We start from the raw sequence: 20,427 nt of genomic DNA, 5'->3' as shown, positions 1-20,427 counted from the left end.
CTGGGCGGTCGTTCCGGGTACCCTCCTGCGTGGCGGGATCCGAGGCCGCCATATTTGTTAAGGGAAGGGAACCCGCGAGGCGCTAACAACTTTTCCTCTCTTCACCGGATCGATGCTTGCTACCTGAAGTAAGCCCTGAATTATGGCGGCTTCTGCGCCGACACCGCATGGAACTGACTCTCCAGCAGAGGGGCGATGCGGTTACTATGTGGAAAAGAAGAAGCGGTTCTGCAGGATGGTGGTGGCAGCGGGGAAAAGGTTCTGTGGTGAACACGCTGGAGCGGCGGAGGTCTGGTATCGCCTTACCCTCTCGAGGGTCGGAAATAAGTTTCCTGGTCCGGCACTTTCCCTCTCTGACAGATTTCTGCTTCTGTCCCCTGGAGTTTCCAGCTTTTCCCGTGATAAACGCAGTCCTGGCCTCCCTAGGGAGCGATGATGAGCCGTAGTGAAGTGCAGTGTTGTCTTGTACTAAGTAAAGCGCCAGCAGTGACCCGTTTATCTTGATACCAACTCGTGGTAACGCTAGATTGTAGTTTTACCGCAGACTACCGCTTCTTGCGCTCCGCTCACTCTCCGCCTTCCTGATGGGAAGTGGTGGTTTAGAAAGAAGACAGATCCCAAGGTTTCACTCATTGTGTTTTCATTGTTTTGTGAACGATAATCACTTCTTGTGAATTATTGTGAGTCACTTCTTGTGAATTAGATGTACAGTCTTTTGAAAGCAACTAATAACTACTTTGCTGCAAAGGGGAAGGAAAGATTTAAAAACATGTAAGAATTGACTCAACACTGAGAACAGAAACTGTATGATTTTGTTCCATTAAACGTATGATTGTGATGTCGAACTATATATCTTTATGTATGTGTTTTTCTTTAGGAGATATATGATAGAAAATTTTAAAAACAGCAAGAGCAGAATGCTTATAGAAAGAGCATGTTTGATAGCTTTTAGAACAATTAAACCAAATAGACAAGCATCTGATTTCATGTCTTCTGAATGTCCGGTGTTATTTACATTTCTTTTCTTTGTGAGTCCGATGGTTTCTCCTCCTAGGCAATGTCTAATACAGATGCGCGTGCGCGCGCGCACACACACCCCCTCCAGCCACGCCATCTGCTACTGTCCCTCATAGCCAAAGCTGTACTGCATGTGTTGATTTGACTGACATTTGCGTAGAGTGAAGTGTACTAAAACAAGCAGATTCTTGTTTTGGAATGTAAGTGACTTGTGACTTACAAGGACTCTTTGAAGTACACTCACTGTTGCCTTGGCTGGTTTTGAGGGGACCAGCAAACATCCCCTGATCGAAAAATGAGCTTTATGATTGGAGGAGGCCTTTGTCCTCACTCTAAGACCTTACACTTCACCGTGACCAGACGTCCAGAAGGTGACTGCAGATGCTGAGAGTAGTGGAATAGAAATAGGTCCTTACAGAGTGATTTGTATTCCTAGAAAGGAATAACATCATGTTATTAATCCCTTAAAGAAAGGTTGCAAAATACCAAGTGGAGACACGTTCCATGATTATGATTTGGTTTTCAATTTGGGGCATCCTACTGAATCTGTAATTTATTATGTAACTGAGTGGTATGTTTCCATCTTTTTTTCTTAAGTGTCATCTATAGCTGAGACCACTTGTACTCATTTCACCCAGTGGTTCTTAAATGGTGGTGGTTTAGTCCCCCCAGGAGACACTTGGCAATGTTTGAAGACATTTCGGTTGCCACAGCTGAAGAGTGTTTCTTGCGTCTAGTGGATAGAGGCTGGAGAAGCTAACTTAACATCCTACAATGGGTAGGAAGGCCCCCACAAGAAAGAACCATCCAGCCCAGAATATCAGTAATGCCAAGACTGAGAAACTTTCTGTTTCTAAACCCAAATAATAAAATTTAGAAGTACTTTTTTCCTCCTACTCTATCATTAGGCTTTCGAAGGTTAGCATAGTCTTCTTCTTCAAGGAGATTAGACTTTAAAAGTTAGCAAATAAGCAATAGTGTTGGAAGTTTCCTCATGGATCAGTGGGTTAAGGATCTGACATTGTCACTGCTGTGTCTTGGGTCACTGCTGTGGCGCAGGTTCGATCCCTGACCTGAGAACTTCCACGTGCCATGGGCACAACAACAACAAAGAACAATGTACTGTATTTTCAAAAAGATACTGAAAATTCTCTCTTGTTCATGAAAATTGATGTACATAGTTTCATGGATATTCTGGGAGGCAGATCAGAACTGAAATAAACTGAAGAAGAAATTGTTAATACTGATAGTGAACACTTAGCATTTACTGTATGAATAGCACTGTGCTTAGCTCTTTTTTTTTAATAATAGCTCACTTAATTTTTACAAACCTTAGGAGGTATGATATATTCTCATCTTTCAGATGAAGCAGTAAGACTACCTTAGATCATAGAGTTAGGACTGATAGAATTGAGAATCATACCTAGACAGTATGGCTGACCTTTGGTTTTAACTGTTACACTATCCTGTTATATAAAGATTCATATCAATGATGGGTAGAATTGCCAACATTATTAATTCCTTTATTTTTTTCCCAAGTGTGTATAGTTAAATTCATGTAACTTAGAAAGGAACAGGATGTAACTCTTCTATACTAAAAGATTGAGGAGTTCCCGTCATGGTGCAGTGGAAATGAATCAGACTGGGAACAATGAGGTTGCAGGTTCTATCCCTGGCCTTGCTCAGTGGGCTAAGGATCTTGCGTTGCCATGAGCTGTGGTATAGGTCTCAGACGCAGCTCGGATCTGGCGTTGCTTTGGCTGTGGCATAAGCCAGCAGCTATAGCTCCAGTTCAACCCCTAGCCTGGGAACCTCCATGTGCCGTGGGTGCGGCCCTAAAAAGTAAAAAAATAACGTTGAAAACCTGGTAGAGTATGGCAGCCTCACCAGATCCTTTAACCCATTGTGCTGGACTAGGGATTCAGCCCATAACTCAGCAGCAAGCTGAGCCACTGCAGTTGGATTCTTAATCCATTGCACCTCAGCAGGAGCTTCTGTAGTTTATTTTATACGTAATAGTTTGTACCTTTTAATCCTCTACCCCTACATTGTCCTCCCCACCCCCACTGGTAACCACTAATATGTTCTCTTTATCTGTGAATCTGTTTGTTTTTTGTTATATTCACTAGCTGTATTTTTTAGATTCCACATGTAAGTGATATCAGAAAGTATTTGTCTTTCTCTGACTTATTTCACTTCACATAATGCTTTTCAATCCATCCATGTTGCTGCAAATGGCAAGATTTTGTTATTTGTTATTTTTTATGGCTGAGCAGCATTCCATTGTCTATCCACATCTTCTTTGATTCATTCATCTGTTGATGGATACTTACTTTGCGTCCATGTTGGCAGTTGTAAATAATGCTGCTGTGAACACTGGGATGCACATATCTTTTCAAATTAGCGTTTTTGTTTATTTTGGGAACATGGAATTACTGGGTTATATGATAGTTATACTTTTAGTTTTTTGAGAAATCTCCATACCATTTTCCACAGTGGCTGCACCTATTTATATTCCCACCAACAAGGTAGGAGGGTTCTCTTTTCTCCATATCATCATCCACATTTGTTGTTTGTGTCTTTTTTTTTTTTTTTTTTGGCCGTGCCAGTGGCATATGGAAGTTTCCAGGCCAGGGATCAAACCCTAGCCACAGCTGCAGCCTGAGCCACTGCAGTGACAACACCAGATCCAAAAACTGCTGCAACACAGGGGTGTTCCCTGTTTTTGTTCTTTTTGATGATAGGCATTCTGATAGGTTAAGGCACTATCTTATTGCACTGCTGTTAAACTCTGTGACTTGGTTTTGCCAATGTTTTATTAATGTACTTTTAAGGTTTTCTTACCTTGTTTGGGGATGGCATAAGCTTATGATTACATTGAAGTTGTATCTAGTATCTGTAACCAATGAACTTGATACTTTATTCAAATAAATATATCATGTTTTTGTTTCTTTTTTTTTTTTTAATTAGGAAGAAAATGCTCGGAAAAGAATCCTGTGTCCTTTAGATCCAAAACAGTAAGTATGGGTCAGAGAAGGGTTTTTCTGTGCTAGAAACAGTGATTATCACCGTCTTATTTTAAATAATTTTCTCTTTAAATTTAGCACAGTATATGAAGATCAACTAGCAAAGCATTTGAAAAAATGTAACTCAAGAGAGAAGCCAAAACCTGTAAGTGTTTGATCAGTAAAATTGAATGGTAAAATATGCGGTATACTTAGTAGATTACCAACGTGAATTTTTAACAAGGCTCTTGCTTCAGGAGGCTTAAATATGGCAAATGCATTTGAGTATATATAGGACATCAGACTGTAAATCCACTTGTAGTCCTTATTCAGATAATAAAATTTTATGCAACAAGAGTGATATTCAGAGAATAAGAGCACAATTTAGCTATTCAAAAATATTAACGTAGTGCCTACTAAATTTATTTCAATAAATATTAACCCAGCCTTCCAGGAACATATTTGAGACTGATAAGTACTTGTATATAAGGGATATTATTTAATAAGTTCAATGAAAGAAGTACACATGTAATAAGAACACATACTTGCATTAGAATTAAATCCAGGGGGTTCAAGAAGGGCTTCCCAGAGAGAATAACACTTGAGCTAATTCTTGATTTGGCAAAGAAAAGGAAGAAGGGTCTTTCTAGGTGAAAAGAACTGTATGTGCAAATGCAGAAATTGAGAAACCACTTGAGGATTTTAAGGAACTTGGAGTTGTTTTTTGTTTTTTTTTGTTTTTTCTTATTAAAGAACCACAGGTGCAGCATGTGGAAGTTCCCAGGCTAGGGGTCATATTGGAACTGCAGCTGCCAGCCTACACCACAGCCATAGCGATGCTGGATCCAAGCTATGTGTGCAATCTACGCCATAACTCTTGTCAATGCCAGATACTTAACCCACCGAGCGAGGCCTGGAATCGAACCCACAGCCTCATGGATACTTAACCTACTGAGCCACAATGGGAAGTTTAGGGACTTGGACTTTATCCTGGAAGATGTGGGGAACCACCGAAAGACTGCAAGTGAGGGAATGGTGTGGTCATATTTACCTCTTGGAAAACTTTCTCTTAGAGCAGTGTGGGAGGATGGCTTGCAGTCAGAAGGACTAATTAGGAGACCATTGCTGCAGTCCAGGTAGGACATGACAAAAGACTGAATTAAAGAGGATGGAATAAGTGTAGATAAATACAAGAATTATTTAGGTGGTAGAATCAATATTATTTGGTGATTGGAAATTCAGAGTTGGCTATATGAGTTTGAAAATCAGTGGAGAGGTTGGACAAGAAATCAAGATTTAGAAGTCAAATATGTACAGACTGTAGGTGAAGGTTTGGGTTTTTAAGTTGCCCAGGGTGAGAGATTCGAGTGGGGGTGCCAGGGGTCAGAGGTCAGGGAAGAACTTACTTATTCAATAGGTATGAATAGAGTACTTATGCCAGACATTGTACCAAGCACCCTGCCTAGAAGAACATGTCACTCTAGAGGAAGGAACGGAAAAATGCACTATTATATATGTAAAAATAGGGAGGTGAGAGAGATGGAGAAGGAGTCAGAGAAGTGTCTCTGAAGAGATGTCAGAAGATGAGCCCTAAATGTGAAAGGAGAGTCAGCCAGACAAGGAAGAAAACATGAGTAAGGGCCCAGAAGTAAGCGAATAGGCAGCTTTGTCTGGGACTGGGCTTTTCACATGGCAAGTGTAAGAGACGAGGGGAGAGCTGAATAGAAGATGACAGGTGGGCAGGAATTAGAGCATGAGACCGAGGCAGAGCTCTAGGGACACTGACATAAAGGTGAGCTGCTAGTAGGAGCCACAGAAAAATATTGAGAAGGGATGGCTGGAGAAGTAGGAAAGAGAAAAAACAGCTAGGGGAGGGAAACTATCAAAAACAAGTGACTAACTGTCTGTCATCACAGAGGAATCAGGTAGCCACAGAGAAGAATCCATTGGGTTGGCAATATGGCCCTTGTTAAAGAGCAACGAGTTTGGCAAAATGCATATCGAATACAGTGGCATGGGCGGCAATCAGACTGCAATGATACATGAGTAAGTAGAAGATAAAGCAGTAGAAATCACAAGCATAGACTGGTCTTTCAAGGAGCTGGTCTATGAATAGAACTTGAGAGTTAGAATGGCAGTCAGAGAAGAAGGTAGGACAGAAGGAATGTGTTTTAAAATGGGAGAAAATTTAGTTTTACTTACATGCTTAGAGTAAGGAGCCAATAGAGAAGAAGAAATTAGAAATAGAAGGGGGCATCATGGATTCGGTGGGCACCCCCAGGAATCAGGCAGAAATAGGGTCTAAAGTAGAGGTGGAAGGGGACAATAGGAGACGAATAGCTCTTCCACCAAGATAGACGGGAAGTAGTAAAAGACAGATATCAGTTCAGGCAAATTAAGAAAGAGATAAGGTGATTGAGGGGGTGACGGTATAGTTGAAGATTTGAGGAGAGAGGTAAAAGTTTAGAATTAGAGTTACGAAGAATAATTTCTGGGCATCATTGCCAGTCAGACTGAGATGGAGATACTGAATTCAAACTGGCACCAGCCCAAATGACGGAGTATTTTTGCTTCTGCAGTGTTCAGCAGCCCAGATGTTGGGAGTTTAAAAAGAGTCATGTCAGTGCAGGCATTAGGTTTCATAAGGGTGGGTGTGACAGAAGGACCAGGTTGTGAAAGATAAGGACAGCAGTGGTACTGAGTATCCAGACGGGACGGCAAGAAAGGGAAGCCAGAAGTTAGCTGAGAAAAAGTAAAGGTCTTTAAAGGTGAAAATATGATCAGGAGGAAGAGAATCGCTACACTTTGTACTAACAAGTTCAAAGTCATGGTCTGAGAATGAGCTGCTAGAGTTTCCGATTTCAGAGGTTCAATGGGTCACAGTAATGCCAGAGTCCAGAGGGCCCATAAAAGTAGTTTGCCAAGGTGGAGCACGGGTCATAAGAATTAAGAAGGTCAAGCAGAGCTCTTTCATGGATAGCTTGGAAACATGGTCTGGTCGGCTGAACTTAGTGAACAGCTTGGTGTCAGAATTTCTAATGGATATTGGATAATGGCCAACAGATTGATAGGTGACAACTGCTGGGAGATTTAGAGGATAATTTAACAGCCTAGTATTTCTCCGTGGGGGCTTTTGGCATTTTGAGTGGGACAGTCCCATCCTGTGCACCTCAGAGCTTTCCTCTGTTTGGCATTCCTGGCTTCCGAGTGGCAGATGGCAAAGGCCTTGTCCAAAGTGTGAAGGATCTGGGAGTTCCTGTCGTGGCACAGCAGAAACGAATCCGACCAGGAACCATGAGGTTGCAGGTTCGATCCCTGGCCTCGCTCAGTGGGTTAAGGATTCGGTATGGCTGTGGCTGTGGCGTAGGCCAGCAGCAGCAGCTCCAGTTGGATCCCTAGCCTGGGAACCTCTATATGCAGTGCATGCAGCCTTAAAAGGTATGAAGGATCTGAAATTTAATCTTATTTTCAAACTAAGTTAGCCTGCCTCAGGTTTGTGGGTGCTGGCAGAAGACACGAGACTCCTGGGTCCGAGACAAAGGGCTTTATTAGATGTTGCTGCATAGCCAGCCACGGGGGCTACTTGTCTGCATCAGTTCCTCTTGTTCCCTAAGTTCCCTCAAGGTGAAGGGGTTTTGGTGGATGCTGTGCAAGTTTGTGCAGAGCATCTGTCATAGCTGAAGAAGCCCAAGCTTGGGAAATACATGTCTTTTCACATGGGCAGTAAGGAAACCTACCAGAACTTTGTTCCTTAAGTAGACATTTCTGCTATCTGCTCTAGAAGGAGACACCATTTCTGTCTTCCAAGGTTGCTGTGTTTACAGATGTCCTTGAAAAGTTTGTCTAAAATAAAGGGAATCAGTGCCTTTGCTTGTCAGACTTGCAGAAAATTGAGAGACCTGGGGATAATTGTCTTCCAGTAGCACCTGTTAATCATTTTGACAACAGAATATCCCCATACGTTTTCAGGTGCCTCCCAGTTGAGAACCAGTAGGCCAGATGGCATAAGTTTAAAAAGAAAATGTTTTTACATTAAGATGTGTAGAAGAAGGAGTTCCTGTCATGGCTCAGTGGTTAACGAATTTGATTAGGAACCATGAGAATGCAGGTTCAATCCCTGGCCTCCCTCAGTGGGTTAAGGATCCGACGTTGCCGTGAACTGTGGTGAAGGTCCTAGACGCAGCTTGGATCTGGCGTTGCTATGGCTGTGATGTCGGCCAGCAGCTACATCTCCAATTAGACCCCTAACCTAGGAACCTCCATATGCTGCAGGTGTGGCCCTAAAGAGAAGACAAAAAAAAAAAAAAAAAAAAATGTGTAGAAGAAAAGATGATGACTACCCAAGTTACCTCTTGGTAAAAAGAAAGCATGTTGCCTTTACTTTCGAGTTGCATGGAGGTTATCTTCCCTACCTAAGTGTCCAGCTTTGTTAAAGCAAGCAGATTGACTCTGTGTTCTGTGAAAAGTTTGAGAGAAGAAGTGAATGTATTAAAAAAGGGGTACGATGGCATAGATTCCATTGTTTATCTTGTACACTACATAAAACATGAAACTTGAAACCCAAGTAAAGTCTTAGCAGTCTTTCACTATATACTAACCGCCTAGCTAATTTTCTATTATAGTTTTGCCAGTCATCCAACAACATATTCTGATATCTGCTGTCTTCACCTTTTCCACTAAATCACTGGTTTCCATTATTACCCATATAGGTAAAGGTAGCAACACACAATCCACATGTGATCGTTCTGCCATCTGTGTAATAAATGTCCATTACTATGTATAATATCTCAAAAGTTATTTTTACTTTCAAAACAGAATTTGTTAAGACAGTGCTATTTTCTTCATCCCGGTCTGCGTGGTCTAATATGGTAGCCACTAGCCGTGTGTAACTATTTTAAGTTTGAGTTGATTAAAATTAAACAAAATTGAGAATCTCGTTCCTTGGTCACACTCGCCGTATTTCAAGGCCAGTAGCTGCCATGTTGGCAGGGCAGATAGAGAACATTTCCTTCTCGCAGGAAGTGCTACTGGACGGGGCTCATCTAGATCCTTACCTAGAGCCTCTCTGAAAATGGACTGGAAATGTCTCTCTGTTAATTTAAGCAACATAGTGTCACAGGAAGTTTCTGTTTCCTATGGTAATTAATATTTTGAAATAGAAGAAATCAAACCTAAACCATTGTAATATCTTTTTCTTACCTGTTTTTGGTCATGCCTACCTATCTGATAACTGCCATTTGCAGTTGCTTCTTTGTAGTTTTTGCTTTAACCATAAGCAAGATTGACATAGTCTTCAGTCTCTGCTGAAGACAGGTAAAAACTTTAATAAAAATTACTGAGGAATTTCTTTAGACTGCAAATGTTTATTCGGATAACCACCTCACTGGAATGTCAGATCCCTGAGCACAGAGATTTTTGTCTGCTCTGTTCTCTGCTGTGGTGAATCCTCAACATCTAAAGCACATAAAGGACCACAGTAATCACCCGGTAGTTACTTATGGGTTAAATGAGAGGGAGGGAGGGAGGAGGGCAGGTACAGAGTATTGAAAGAAGGGACGACTCAGTTTCTCAACTTAATTTTTGTGAACACTTCACATGAATAACAGTATTGTTATGGTCTTGTTTTGTTTTTGTTAAGGACTTCTTTATTCAAGATATTAATGCAGGCTTAAAAGATGAAACAGAAATACCTGAACAATTAGTAAGTACTTGACCTTAATTTTAAAGAGTATTTATGAGCATCTCCACACTGTGAATAATTTTTGGAATAAATTAATAGTTTGATTTAGAATGTATTTTCTTATAGAATCAATATCATCACTGATGGTTAGTGTCCAGACCAGCTCATGTCCCGTTTTTGTGTGTAGGTTCCAATTTCTTCTCTTTCTGAAGACCAGTTGGAAAACTTAATTAAGAAATTGAGAAAAGCAAGTGAAGGTAAGTCTGCCTAAAGTTGCAAGTTCAATGTTTTTAGAAGAGTCAGGTAGTATACGAGTTAATTCCACTGTAGTTTTAGGAGATGTTATTACAGTTGTTCAGAGCCCCACAGTTTTGTGTTTAGTTGCTTAAGTTTCTGTGCTTTTATTTGGCACAGGTTTGAACTTTACACTTGAAGATCAAATTATGTCCCATCCAGCATTGCATGATGCCCTTAATGACCCTAAAAATGGTGATTCTGCAACCAAACATCTGAAACAGCAGGTATGTTTAAGCTATAGTAACTCTGCTAAAAATGCCTTTTTGTCCATTTGTCAAAGCTAACATTTTATTGTTTCTTAATTTAGTTACTAATAAGATTTTGTTTAGATTAACTTTCAGGTTTCAGAATCTTTCCATTTCAAAAAAAAATGTATATAAACATATATAAAATTCTTTGGCATGGATATGGTTTTAAGTACTACGTGTTAAGTATTTAAAAGCTAGAGAAAAACTTTAAAGTCAAACAAAAATCATCAGTGTGAGCACACTGCCTTATGTAGAAATTACCTTATTATTTTCCCATTTGAACCAAATGTGTTTGCTGTGGTTTATAAAATAATCTTGTGAAGTTTGCAGGCTTCTATTTTAGGTAACATTGAAAAATTAAAGTTACTTGGTCCAAGAAGATGCTTTGTTGAGTTTGGAGCAGGAAAGGGAAAATTGTCTCATTGGGTTGATATTGCCTTAAATGATGCTGAAAAAGTTCACTTCATCCTAGTAGAAAAGGTGACCACAAGATTCAAGGTAAGTGAAACCATTGCAATATGTTGATAACCAAACTTTGTACTTTGCTTGTTTGAAAAAATGATACTCAGAAACATGCCTCTTAAAGAAAATGTATTGTGTTTATTTGATTAGGGCTTTTTATTCTTTTTTGTGTGTGTGTGTGTGTTTTGTCTTTCTGTTGTTGTTGTTGCTATTTCTTGGGCCGCTCCCGCGGCATATGGAGGTTCCCAGGCTAGGGGTTGAACCGGAGCTATAGCCACCAACCTACGCCAGAGCCACAGCAACGCGGGATCCGAGCCGTGTCTGCAACCTACACCACAGCTCACGGCAACGCCGGATCGTTAACCCACTGAGCAAGGGCAGGGACCGAACCCGCAACCTCATGGTTCCTAGTCGGATTCGTTAACCACTGCGCCACGACGGGAACTCCCGGGCTTTTTATTCTAATTATATTGATGACGTGAACTGAAGGTAAATTTTTTCATCTGAATTCTGATAGTTCACTGATCTGAGTTCTTAAAGTATTTACAAAGACAGGAAAATATATGGAAAGAGCCAAGCTCAAGCTAGGAGTTACAAGTCTTGAGCCCTAACCTGTTCCTGCCACTTACTGTTCATTCAGTAAACGTTAATTGAGCATAGCACCAGCACCATGATAGATGTTGGATAGATAAAGTCAAATGAGACAAAGTTGGGAGTTCCCTTTGTGGCGCAGTAGAAATAAATCTGATTAGTATCCCTAAGGATGCGGGTTTGATCCCTGGCCTCACTCAGTGGGTTAAGGATGAGCTGTGGTGTATGTCGCAGAGGCAGCTCAGATCCCGAGTTACTGTGGCTGTGGTGTAGGCCGGCTGCTGTAGCTCTGCTTTGACCCCTAGCCTGGGAACCTCCACATGCTGTTGGTGTGGCCCTAAAAAGAAAAAAAAAAAAAAAAAAAGGCAGAAACAGGAGTTCCCACTGTGGTGCAGTGGGTTAAGAATCTGACTGCAGCAGCCTGGTTCGCTGCAGAGGCACAGGTTAAATGGCAGGGAAATGTGGAAACATTTCTATGTGCTGGGAGTACATGGTATGAAGTAGAGCCGAGCGATGATGAGATGGGAGAGGGGGCTGAACTATGGTAGGGGTCATATTTCATGCTAAGGAAGGAGTTCGACAGCATCCTGCTACCTGCTGGGGATATGGTAGAAGCAAGAGTTAGTTCTCATCTTCAAGAAGTTTACATCTAATGGGATAGCCGTGTATTTTGGTTCAGTATACTGAGTGTCTTAGGGTAATGAAAAGTACCAGATGCTATAGGGGTATGACAGTGGAACACCAGCCTCTGTCTAGTGTGGGTCCCTGAAGGCTTCCTGGAGGAAGTGGCAGGTAAGAGGAGATTGAAAGAATATATAAATATTGGTGGAGTAGGAGTTCCCTGGTGGCTGGCATTGTCACTGCTATGGATGGAGTCACTGCTATGGCGCAGGATTCGATCCCTGACCCGGGGCTTTTGCATGGCCAAGGGTGCGGCCGAAAAAAAGAATTAGTAAAAAGCAAAGAGTTTGGGGTGGTTTGTTTGTTTGTTTTTTAATGGCCACACCTGCAGCATATGGACGTTCTTAGGCCAGGGGTCAGATCAGAGCTGCCGCTAAAGCCTACATCACAGCCACTGTAATGCCAGATCCAAGCCACATCTGCTTGAGGCAACACCGGATCCTCAACCCAGTGAGCAAGGCCAGGCATCAAACCCATATCCTCGGAGATAGTATCGAGTCCTTAACCCACTGATCCACAATGGGACTCCTAGAAAAGGGTTTTAAAAGTTCATCATCGCAGTACCATTAAAGCTGTATCAGAAAAGTCTGAAACTCGAAGTAGAGAGATTAATAATAAGACATTTATTATCCAGTAATCCAAGTAAAAAATGGGCTGGATGTTACAATGAGCTAGAGAGAAGGGAAAGAGCGTGAGAAATATTAGGCTGTTGGAAGCCATGAGACTTAGTGATTTATTATTCATTAAGTATGAGAGGAGTTACTTCTAGTGACCTTTTGTGGCTTAAGTAACTAGGTGATGTTCTTCCCCGATACAGAGATTATAGAAGGAGGAAGAATAGTCTGGAAGGAGAAATAACGAATTCAGTTTTGAATGAGTTTGCTGTTGAAGTAGGACTTCCTAATAGGCAGTTGGGTTTGTGTCTGTGCTCATCAGAAAGGTCTGGGCCACAATATAGATTTATAAATCGTAAGCACATGAATATGGATTAGAATGGTTATGATCTTTCAGGGAGAGTAAGAAGGGAAGCAAGCCAAAAATAGTATAGTAGGGGCTGGCAAAGATAAAGGAACTGGCTGATACTCTCAGATAAGTCACGTAACATCTATGAACCTTAATTCCTTCATCAGCAAATTGGGAATTTTTAGAGTTAAAGGAAATAATGAGCACATGATAATTAATAAAATGCTCAAGACTTACAAAACTGTATGATATTGTTGGAGTTCCTTGTGGCACAGCAGGTTAAGAATCCAGGAGTTCCCGTCGTGGCGTGTGGTTAACGAATCCGACTAGGAACCATGAGGTTGCGGGTTCGGTCCCTGCCCTTGCTCAGTCGGTTAAGGATCCGGCGGTGCCATGAGCTGTGGTGTAGGTTGCAGACGCGGCTTGGATCCCGTGTTGCTGTGGCTCTGGCGTAGGCCAGTGGCTACAGCTCCGATTCGACCCCTAGCCTGGGAATCTCCATATGCCGCGGGAGCGGCCCAAGAAATAGCAACAACAACAAAAAGACAAAAAAAAAAAAAAAAGAATCCAAAGTTGTCACTGCAGCAGCTCGGGTTCCATCCTTGGCCTGGGAACTCCCACATGCCATAGGCCTGAACAAAAAAAAATGTATGATGTTATTTTAGAGTTTTCATCATAGAATATTCCATCTTAAATTTTTAAATTACCAGTTTTACTTTTTAAATACTAAAAAGTAAGATGGCGGAGTTCCCATTGTGGCACAGTGAGATCAGTGACATCTCTGCAGCACAGGTTTGATCCCCAGCCTGGCACAGTGGGTTAAAGGATCTGGCCTTGCTGCAGCTGCGTTGTAGGTTGAAACTGTGGCTGGGATGTGATCCTTGGCCTGAGGACTCCGTATGCCATGAGGCAGCCAAGAAAATAACAAGATGGAAAGTTATTTCAAAAATTTTGAAAACAAATAGACATCTTTTAATTTTTGTAGAACTTTTTTTTAAAACCTAAAAGCCATGGTGGTAATAATGTTCTGTTTGTACAGGTAGATGGCAAACACAGAAGGAAAAACTCAGTATTCGAGAGACTTCAAATTGATATTCAACACTTGTGTTTGAGTAAGTTGCATAACTTTCAGTTGCTCTTCCATACATCATAGAAGTTTCAACCTCTGACAGTTGCTTAGAAATCCAATCATGCAGAACAGTGCTTCGGGGAAAACAAATATTAATCCATTGTTAATATAGAGTGTCATATCTAACATTTAGATAAATATAAATGGAATTACTACTGAAACTTAAAAAGTTATTTTTCAGTTACAACTAGAAATGAAGTATCATACCAGGGAATAGATTAAAAGTTTTGATAATGTGTCCTTATATTGCTTCTTTGTCCCATTTAAATTAGTTACTGAGTCTGTTTATACCTTACCCTAGCCTTCTGTCTGTAGTTAGCATGACTGCCTAAACTATTAAATGGGATGTATTCTGCCTAGCTAACATGTAAAAGATATTTCCTAGAATTTTAAATTTGTAGCCAAGAAAATAACCCATCTCTGTGAAACTCACATTTCATACATGCAACACCCCATCAATCATACTCTTTAGTGCCCTTTCTGTACCTCTTAATAGCTTTTCATCTTATTTTAAATGAAAACAATACAAATATATGCAAGCAACCACTTCCACTAATTTTAATTCAGCCTCGTGACTCGACCCACAGCTGGCCCATGTAGTAAATGAAGTTCATTTATTGAATTAATAGTTAATTATAATTTTGTTTACTAGGTCTTTTAAAAGGTATTTCTTTTGAAGTTCCCGTTGTGCAGCAGAAACAAATCTGACCAGTATCCATGAGGCTACAGGTTTGATCCCTGGCCTCGCTCAGTGGGTAAAGGATCTGATGTTGCCACAAACTGTAGTGTAGGTCACAGACATGGCTCGGATCCAGCTTTGCTGTGGCTGTGGCGTAGGCTGGCAGTTGTAGCTCCAATTCCACAGCTAGCCTGGGAACTTCCATAGCCATGGGTACGGCCCTAAAAAGAAAAATAATAATAACAAAATTAAATTAAAAGTATTTGTTTAAATATGTTCCTCAAGTATTTTATTAGTTTCCATCCTCCTGAAAAATTCTCTCTGGGATCCTTTGGACATGTTTTAATCCAGACTGGCTGCTGTCTGATCCTGAAGTACAGTCATCAGCTTCCTAAAACTCTCTTCATTCTTATCCTGGGAATTCCCTTCACTCTCCTTGGAATTTATTTTTGCACATCTTATCCCACATCTTCCTCTACTGATTTGCTCTCTGTGGGGAAAGCACCTCCTTGTATAGCTTCCTGAGTAACAGTTGGCATTAGAGATAAATTTGAGACTTCGTATTGTCTAAAAATATCTTTTACTTTACCCTTAAATTTGATTTAGCTGGGTATTTCTAAGTTGAAAATCATTTTCCTTTAAAATTTTGAAACCGTTACTTCACTAGTGTTGTTTATAAGTTCAGTGCCATTCTGAGTCCTGATCTCTTGTGTATCATCTGCCTTTTTCTTTCTAGAAATTTATTGGCTCTTTTCTTTGTCCTCAGTGTTCTAAATTCTCACAGTGATTGTCTTGATGTAGTTTTATTTTTATCTATTGTGCTGGCACTTAGTGGACTCTTGTTTATAGCAGTGGTTCTCAACTAAAGACAGTTTTGGCCCCCAGGGAATAAAGTCCTACTAAATATCCTATGAAGTACAGTACACCTCCACACAACAGAGAATTATTGGGGCCAAAAGTTAATAGTGCCAAGGATGAGAGGTCCCTATTTAGAGATTCTGGTATTCTCAGCGTTCCGGAAATTCCCTTGCATTCGTTCATAATTTCCTCTGTTCCATTTTCTCTCTTCTCTTTTTTATGATTTAATTATTAGACCTCCAGGAATGGGTGTCTTCTTTTCTTGACTCTACTTCTCCATTCTGTATTTTTTGGTCTTTTTCCTATACTTTCTAAAATTGCTTCAGCTTAATTTCTTCTATCATAGTTTTAATTTCTAAGATAATTTTTGCTCTGAATTTATTATTGTAACTGTTCTTTTTTCATAATTCCATTATCCCTGTGAGGACATTAATGATCGTTTTGGGGGGAAGTATTCTCCCTCCATAGTCTGTTTTCACTGGGTTGCTCTTTTCCACGTTCCAGTCTCACTCTTTCAACTCAGAGGCTGTCCTCAAATATCTGTGCGTTTTGATAGTGGTTCATAGTTACGATTGAGGGGCCGAGAGCTCTGAGTCCTCAGGTAGAGCCGTTGTCTCTGAGCTCCACTTTGGGGTGATCTGAGATGAGATCATTCCCCTTGGGCCAGTCCAGTTCTCCAGAGAGACTCTTCTGATCACCTGCCTGGAAGGTAAAAGCCTGGTTACCAATATTTTGGCACCCAGTGGGGAATAAGAGCCTAATTCATACTCTTGTTATTTTATTATACTTCAACTTTCTTTTTTCTTTCTTTTTTTTTTTTTCCTTTTTACAACTGCACCAGAGCATGTGGAGTTCCTGTGCCAGAGGTTAATCGGAGCTGCAGATGAGGCCTAGGCCACAGCAACACTGGACCCTTAACCCACTGAGCGAGGCCAGGGCTCAAACTTGAATCCTCACAAAGACAGCGTTGGGTCCTTAAGCCACTGAGCCACAAAGGGAACTCCTAACTTTTTCAATTTGTTATTTTCCATCAATCCAGTGACCTCCTGTTTTACTTGCTCCAGAGAATTAATGTACAGTTTTCCATCAAGTGGTAGAGTAACCAAGTGGCTCTGAGGTGAGGATCTGGCTACTGAAATTGACTTCCCAGTAGTACGCTCTGTTACAAGGAACTCCTCAGCTCTACCTCTGAGGTTCCTGAGACCCCCAGTTCCTGAACTTTCAGGAGGCTTGTGGATTAGATCATACTGATTCTCAGCCTTTCCCACTTTTGTCTCCTTTTCTCTTCTTCCTGATCTTGTGGGTTTATGCCTTTTTTAAAAATCCTTGGAGTTCCCGTCGTGGCACAGTGGTTAGCGAACCCGACTAGGAACCATGAGGTTGTGGGTTTGATCCCTGGCCTTGCTCAGTGGGTTGACGATCCGGCGTTGCCATGAGCTGTGGTGTAGGTTGCAGACGCGGCTTGGATCCCGAGTTGCTGTGGCTCTGGCGTAGGCCTGCAGCTACAGCTCTGATTCGACCCCTAGCCTGGGAATCTCCATATGCCTCGGGAGCGGCCCTAGAAAAGACAAAAAAAAATAAAAAATAAAAATAAAAATTCTTGTATTTTCATTTTGATGGAATTTTAGGAGGGAGCAAACTAGAATCTTATACTCAATCTACCATCATTTCCCAGAAATTTTACACTCCTTTCTAAGCCCAAAGACTTGGGAGAGAGGTAATGAGGCAATTTTGGAGTATAAAGGCTTTCTTGGACACCCTTTCTCTTCACCCTGATTGATAAGTAGTTTACACCTCTGTGTTCCTTTACACACACAAACTATTCCGTTTGATTCCAGTTTCTCTTAGCATGTGATGCCATCTGGAAGCAAGCAACAGAAGATATTAAAAATTACTAAGGACCTCCATTGGGTAACTCGCTGGTGCTGAGTGCTATAGCTGGATTTGAAGGGGGAAGCATACTTTTCATTTCAGAATCTTAGAGAAAGGAAAATGATTTGAGGGGTGGATTGGGAGTCATAACTCTGATATACTACGTTTTACTGCATTACCTTGTAGACACTACTCTTAAGGTTATTTTCTGGGAGTTCCCATCTTGGTGCAGCAGAAACGAATCTGACTAGGAACCATGAAGTTGCAAGTTCAATCCCTGGCCCCACTCAGTGGGTTAAGGATCCGGCGTTGCTGTGAGCTGTGGTGTAGGTTGCAGATGCCACTCAGATCTGGCATTGCTGTGGCTGTGGTATAGGCCGGCAGCAACAGCTCCGATTAGACCTAGCCTGGGAACCTCCATATGCTGCGGGTGCGGCCCTAAAAAGACAAAAAACAAAAAACAAACAAAAAATATTTTCTTTTATTCAGAACGCTGTGAAGATATTTTATTCTTGATGATCAAAAATATTTATCATATATGTTATTTATGCAGAATAAAACTAGTAGAGAAAGCCGTGAGCTGTGGTGTAGGTCGCAGATGTGGCTCGGATCCCGCGTTGCTGTGGCTCTGGCGTAGGCCAGTGGCTACAGCTCTGATTAGACCCCTAGCCTGGGAACTACATATGCCGCGAGAGCGGCCCAATAAATGGCAAAAAGACAAAAAAACAAACAAAAAAAACTAATAGAGAAAGTTTTGAGTCTTTTTATCAATGGGTTAATAATATTTAGCAAAATAAGGCTTCTACAGGGTAAAGTCCTGAGTCAACATAGAAGAAATAGCGTATACTTAACTCTTATTTTGTCTGTGTCAGTAGTCATCTGTGTTATTTATCAAGTCACTACAGCTTTGAGCCTCTTACTCTTAATCTAAAAAGAAAAAAATTTTTGTCTCTCTTTCAGCCCTAAAATTCAAAGATTCTAATTAGTTCTCTCTGTGGGAGGCCCCCTAATGCCTTATCTCACAAGAGAGCTAACTTCTCATTTCTTTTTATTTCAGGCAAGATCCCTTTGTTAAGCAAAGAAAAACTACCTGTGGTCGGAATTGGGAAGCATCTGTGCGGTGTGGCCACAGGTAGGTAAACACACTAATAACGTTGAAATGAGCACATTAAAATTTAGCTTAGCTTTCTTAACCTGGTGCCAAATAGCGAAAGAATCTCTTTTGAGCTTATAGTAGAACTTTCCTATTTATCTGCTCTTTTGGGCCATTTTGCAGGATGAATTAAGAGTTTTATGTGTAAATACTGTGTCATATGGGACTTAAAATTCTTTGGGTTATATTTCAACCGAAAAAGGAAATGAATTGTTTATAGAAACTGTATGATTCTATCCCAGAAGCTACCACCTTTTTGGAGGAGTTGCTTAGGAAGAACTCTGAAACCTGTCCTCCCACTAGGAGATGATTCTGTGTCAGGATTCTAGTGCAACAGAAAAGGGAATGTTGAGATGTGTTGTCTTAGCGCTTGGATCCATCGGATGTAGCGTTATAAAGTAGAAAGAGCACAGCTTTGAAATCAGAGTCTAGGGTTTAACTTTATTGTGTAACCTTGGCAGGTTACTTAACCTTTCTGAGCTCTGGTTAGCTCATCTGTAAAATTTGCCAGTTTGTCTGTAAAGAGTCTGGCGTACATCAGTGCTAAGTAAATGTTAACTATTGTTATATCTCCTGGCTCCTGCTCGTTTCCTGTCTACCAATATGGGGAACTTGAAGCCTCACTACGAGATGATTCGAGTTGCTGGAAATGGCTTTGAGCGATATATGTTTGTTTTTGTTTTTTTTGGTTTTTTTTTTTTGTCTTTTTGCTATTTTCTTTGGGCCGCTCCCACGGCATATGGAGGTTCCCAGGCTAGGGGTCGAATCGGAGCTGTAGCCACTGGCCTTCGCCAGAGCCACAGCAACGCAGGATCCGAGCCGCGTCTGCAACCTACACCACAGCTCACGGCAACGCCGGATTGTTAACCCACTGAGCAAGGGCAGGGACCGAACCCGCAACCTCATGGTTCCTAGTCGGATTCGTTAACCACTGCGCCACGACGGGAACTCCTGAGCGCTATATGTTTGTATTGTCCTTTATAGTTTAGATGATTTTAAACGTACCTTGTCTCATTTAACTTTAATAAAAGTCGTTAGAAGTAAGCCACTTCTATCCGGGGGAAGAAACAAAGAATGCTCCTTTACTCCTCTCCATCTGTATTTCTTAGAAATAAAATCTGTGCTGGTCATTTCTCATTCCTCTTGGGTCGCTGTCTGAATCCTCCCTTCATCACTCTATCAGTATCTTCCTGGAAAATCTCTGCTATTGTTGCTCACCCTTCTTGAAATTGTTTTCTTCTCTTTTGCGACCTTCTTTCCTGGTTCTTCCCTACACCTGTGCCACACTTTTTCTGTGTCTCATGGTGTCCTTCCACTACCTGGCCTTTAAATATTAACATTCAGTCCCATCTGCCACACACCTAATGTGTCTTTTCCTTCTTAAAGTTAAGAAGGAACTCCCAGTCACCTACACCTTAAAGTTTAAGCTCTTTGACATGACATTCTAGTCTCAGTCTGGCCTCTGCCTTCCTCTCTTGGCCACTTCCTGCCTTCATAGTTATTGGTCTGCAAATTCTAACCCTGTGTATGTTCCCATGTATGTTCCCGTGTTCCTTTCTAAACTGACTACTCCTTCAGCTCCGTTGTCACCACTGTCAGGGAGCCTCCCTAAATAAGATCCTCCTCCTTCTTGTTAATCATAGTTGCCTCTGCATAGCTTTACCTCATTGTATTTTAATTGCTTGTTTACAGACCTAATTCTCCCACCTTGTTCTGGCTTTTTTTTTTTCTTTTTTGAGCATAGGGACTGTGCTAACATGATGCATGGTATATAACAGGAACTCAGTAAATC

General features: G+C 41.2%; 1 protein-coding gene across 10 annotated transcripts in view; it reads left to right on the top strand.

The window, feature by feature from the left end:
* Window positions 1-50: 50 nt before the first annotated feature.
* TRMT13 (tRNA methyltransferase 13 homolog) overlaps window positions 51-20,427 on the top strand; it is a 24,811-nt gene continuing 4,434 nt past the window's right edge. For 2 of the 10 annotated variants that reach the window (XR_014844665.1, XR_014844664.1), the window contains exons 1-9: window positions 51-289; window positions 3,988-4,034; window positions 4,122-4,188; window positions 9,661-9,723; window positions 9,890-9,959; window positions 10,117-10,223; window positions 10,578-10,745; window positions 13,988-14,056; window positions 18,540-18,614. Coding sequence is in view for 6 of the 10 variants with exons in the window: in XM_085023865.1 (XP_084879991.1) it covers window positions 143-316; window positions 3,988-4,034; window positions 4,122-4,188; window positions 9,661-9,723; window positions 9,890-9,959; window positions 10,117-10,223; window positions 10,578-10,745; window positions 13,984-14,056; window positions 18,540-18,614 (844 nt within the window). In the remaining 4 variants the exon portion in view is untranslated. Of the gene's footprint in view, window positions 772-3,987; window positions 4,035-4,121; window positions 4,189-9,660; window positions 9,724-9,889; window positions 9,960-10,116; window positions 10,224-10,577; window positions 10,746-13,983; window positions 14,057-18,539; window positions 18,615-20,427 lie in introns of all 10 variants that reach the window. The other 8 variants (XR_014844663.1, XM_021090151.2, XR_014844662.1 and 5 more) reach the window with 6 other exon arrangements.

This window comes from Sus scrofa, chromosome 4 (genome assembly GCF_054392235.1).
Source record: "Sus scrofa isolate SSC_HxYL_T2T_F1_AM1 chromosome 4, Sscrofa_HxYL_maternal_Yorkshire_Landrace_v2.0, whole genome shotgun sequence".
NCBI classification, from domain to species: domain Eukaryota; kingdom Metazoa; phylum Chordata; class Mammalia; order Artiodactyla; family Suidae; genus Sus; species Sus scrofa.
This window is presented reverse-complemented; position numbering and strand designations above follow the sequence as displayed.